At 28.2% G+C, this 3,932-nt stretch overlaps 1 protein-coding gene across 1 annotated transcript; it reads left to right on the top strand.

Moving 5' to 3' along the window:
* Nucleotides 1-2,090: 2,090 nt before the first annotated feature.
* Nucleotides 2,091-2,984, top strand: LOC131656237 (putative B3 domain-containing protein At2g27410). The gene has a single exon (XM_058925996.1). It carries the CDS (start codon nt 2,091-2,093, stop codon nt 2,982-2,984), a length of 894 nt encoding a protein of 297 aa, XP_058781979.1.
* The last annotated feature ends 948 nt before the right edge of the window (nt 2,985-3,932 follow it).

Below are 3,932 nucleotides of genomic sequence, written 5' to 3'. Positions count from 1 at the left end.
TTTGCATCTGTTAATGGAGATTCATGTGGAGATTATCTGTTTGGAGCACCAAAGTTGGAGATATTTTTCCCGCGCGGACGGGGATGGAGGAAAAAATTCTCCCGATGACACTTTGAGGCGGGGATTGGGAAAGTACCCTCCGCCCCGTGGATTCCCCGACTCCCACCATATTATTTAACTTTTATATTTTGTATATTATATAATAATATAATTAAAAAAGTTTACATAAAAATATTAATTAGAAAATCAAGAGTCATTAGTGTAACATTTTATTTTTATGTGTTATTGTATAATGTATTGTCTCACTACCCAAGTACCTAACTCTAGAAAGTGCATCCAATACATAAAATGTACACACCGTCTCCTCATTTTCTTGTCTCCATTATCTTTGTCTCCTCCATTCATCATCCTTTTTGTTCTCTTCATCATCAGAACAGTCACTCTCTTTGTTCATTGTGATTATGGTAATTACTCTTTAAATATATGGTATTAACGAAATACTAATGTCATAGTTTTGATCAAAAAGTATAGAAATTTTCTTAAGATTCGATCTCCATTAATCTCCATAGGGATCTGTGGAGATGGGGGGAAATATTCTCCTGTGGCAGAGATTGGGGATGGAGAATAAATTGAGAGTGGGGCGGGGAGCAGGGAAGCATCCTCCGAGCATTCCCTTCCTCGTTGACATCTCTACCTCCCCCCCCCCCCCCCCCCACACACACACACACACACATTTTTTTGTAAACGGGGCGGACATATGCCCATTCGCCACCCTAGTAAGAATTACTACATAAGGCGATGATCACAAAGAGAAAGAGATATACAATTCATAAAGCATCTAACTGAGACATTATTGCTCTTTGATGGTAAAGTTATCACTGATGTAGTTTTACGAGTATAATATTTATGCGGTTCGGTTTAGATCAATTTTGAAAATCAGTACAAAATTTGACTTGATCTAAATGATTTTTATAAAAGAGAATCCAAATAAAACTATTAAAAATTTTACAATTTTCAACCTTTTATTTAAATCGATTTAAATTTAAATATGGATGTTTTTAAGTATCTCATTTGATTGAGGATGACTCGAAAAATGTAGAGGGAATTTGTTAAAATTAAGAATAGTGATGGTTGTCTGCTAAATTCATTTAATATATATATATATATATATATATATATATATATATATATATATATATATATATATATATATATATATATATATATATATATATATATATATATATATATATATATATATATATATATATATATATATATATATATATGACTCATATAGTTGTAATGACAATAAATTGAGAATAAATATAAATATAAATGTAAACAGAAAATAATTATAAATAGAAATTCAGTTTTTAAATAATAATAATAATATTAATAATAAATAATCAAATGTTATAAATATATAAACATAATAATAAATAATTATTTTAATTATTTAACAAAAAATTATTAATTTAAAACAATTTATATACAAAGTTGATATAATTAACTCCTATTATTTTTATTTAGGAGTTTGATAAAATTTAGCGGAATAAAAAGTACAAAAACGGAATGGAAAGTAAAAGAGATAAATATTTAGTAGAAAATTTTACTTGTATTTCAAAATAAACTAAGTGTTCAAAAAATTCAGTGTTAAAATTATGTCACACGTATTGGTTGAAAAAATTTAAATATAAATTTTAGGTTGATTTTGTTTCATTACTTTATAAAATGTTGAATTGACTCATTAGAATAAAGGAGAATTAATTCAGATTTAAGATTAACTTTTTTTTTTGGTAACAAAATTTAGCCTATTATAAAGGAGAATTGAAATATATCATTGTAACAGAAATTTTCTAACGATAGTTATTTAAAATTAAAAAAATAGCTCAATAGAACAAAATAAATTCATTGCAACAGATTATCGAGATTTTTGGATCAAATCTTTTTTAAATTGCGATATATGATAAGATATTATATGATTCAGTTTTTAATTTTAAATCTTCATAATCATTATAAATACACACTTGATCAACACTTAAAATCACAATATTTATCAACACATTACGGAACAAGAAAAGAAACCAATGTCCATGAAGAAGAACACTGCAGAGTTACAAAATCCAGAAATTATGATGCAAAAGAAAGCTATGGCTATTGAGAAGATCAATGCATATATGCAAAAGTTGAAAACAATGGAAAAGAAATTTGATCCACTATCTCATTTTTCTTTGCATAGAGTGTTATCTCAAGAGTCTCCACAATTTTATACCGAAGATGAGTTAGCACAAATAGAGAAAATCAATCACATTGTGTGTCAAGAAGCAAATCTCCTTCTTATTTCACAAAGTAGAGTGAAAAAAGTAGAAGTCAATGACAAAAAAAGGTGTCGTTCAAGTAACGAAGATATCATGTCTGATGGAGGAAGAAGAGTGAAATCAAAGTCTACAATTAAGAGAAAACCAATAATTCGCAAAAAAGAAACTGTGCTATCACCGCCACCAGAATTGCCTAATCATGTTAATAACATGATCAAAGTGTTGAATGGTAGTGATATTAAATATATCATGTGCAAGGAATTGTATAAAACTGATCTCAACCCTAACAACAATCGTCTTTCAATGCCAATTTCACAAATCAAGTATGATTTTCTCACAGAAATAGAAAAAACATCCTTGAAAACAAGGGATCAAGAAGGAAAACCGTTTGGTTTAAAAGTGACTGTGCTAGATCCTTGTTTTAACGAGTTCTCACTGTCTTTGAAGAAGTGGGACATGACGAGTACTAGTATTTATAATCTTCATCCTGGTTGGACACCTGTTTTGTTGAAAAATAATTTTAAAGAGCATCAAAAACTTGACATTTGGTCATTTAGAGTTAACGGCAAGTTGCACCTTTTACTCAATGATAACGAGTCACAAGAAATTGAAAAAGATAAAGAGCTGAAGAATTCAACTGCTGTTTCGAAAACGGAAGAATAATGAAGTGAAGATTGCTAAGAGTTTTGATTAATTTTTTATGCCCATAGGCTTGTGTTGAGTTATATGTATGCTTCGTTGAAGACTAATATGGTTGTTATTATCGTTTCTTTTGTTAGATTTCATATTCTTTAATAGAGTAAGCTTTCTGCTTTTTTTCAACCAAAACATATTACCATCAATGAATTTAATTTCTATGCTCTTTTTCATATGTAGTTAATCATAATTTTTAATTTAATTATAATATTTTCCATTTAAATTTGGGGCACATTAAGTGTTTTGTCAAAGCAGAAGAGTAGGGATTTAAAAACAATCATAAGTTATCGGATTTTGTAGTTATAAAAATGTGGATTGCTGAAAGAGGTCATCCATCACGTTAGTGGATAATTGATTTAAGAGACTATCTTTTGTATGCATTCATTGGTGGCTTTCTTTGATGCATTTGTTCTTGTTTCTTTGAAAAATAGATTCTAGACCATATAGACTGTTAGCCATAAAACATATTAATCTTTGTTGCATTCCATGTTTAGGGAATTGCTTCTCCCGTGAGGGTTTCTAATATGTAACTTCCTTAAAAAAAAATCCATCAAGTAGAATTTGCATCCTATTAAATTTAATTTTTAATTAATATGTAATCAATTTTTGAATAATTGATTAATATCTAATTTATTTTAACACAATTTGAGTTAGTAAATTTAGTAGTTTTTTCAAATAAATTTTTTTTTATTATTTAAGCAGTTATACTATATTTTAAGTACGATTAGGAATGATAGAAAGTGAGTCAATCATCATCTGTAACACCTAAATAGATGATGGAAAATAACTAGAGGAAAATTTAAAGGGTTAGGGGTAATATTTAAGATCCTCAAAATATAAGGAGCTTAAATGTTTAAGAGTAAGAGATTTTTTTACAGATGGACAACCTCCAGCTAAAACTAAAAAATATCTCTA

The sequence above is a fragment of the Vicia villosa genome, linkage group LG1, assembly GCF_029867415.1.
Source record: "Vicia villosa cultivar HV-30 ecotype Madison, WI linkage group LG1, Vvil1.0, whole genome shotgun sequence".
Lineage (NCBI taxonomy): Eukaryota > Viridiplantae > Streptophyta > Magnoliopsida > Fabales > Fabaceae > Vicia > Vicia villosa.
The sequence above is the reverse complement of the archived record's forward strand: the minus strand, read 5'-3'. Positions and strand labels throughout refer to the sequence as shown.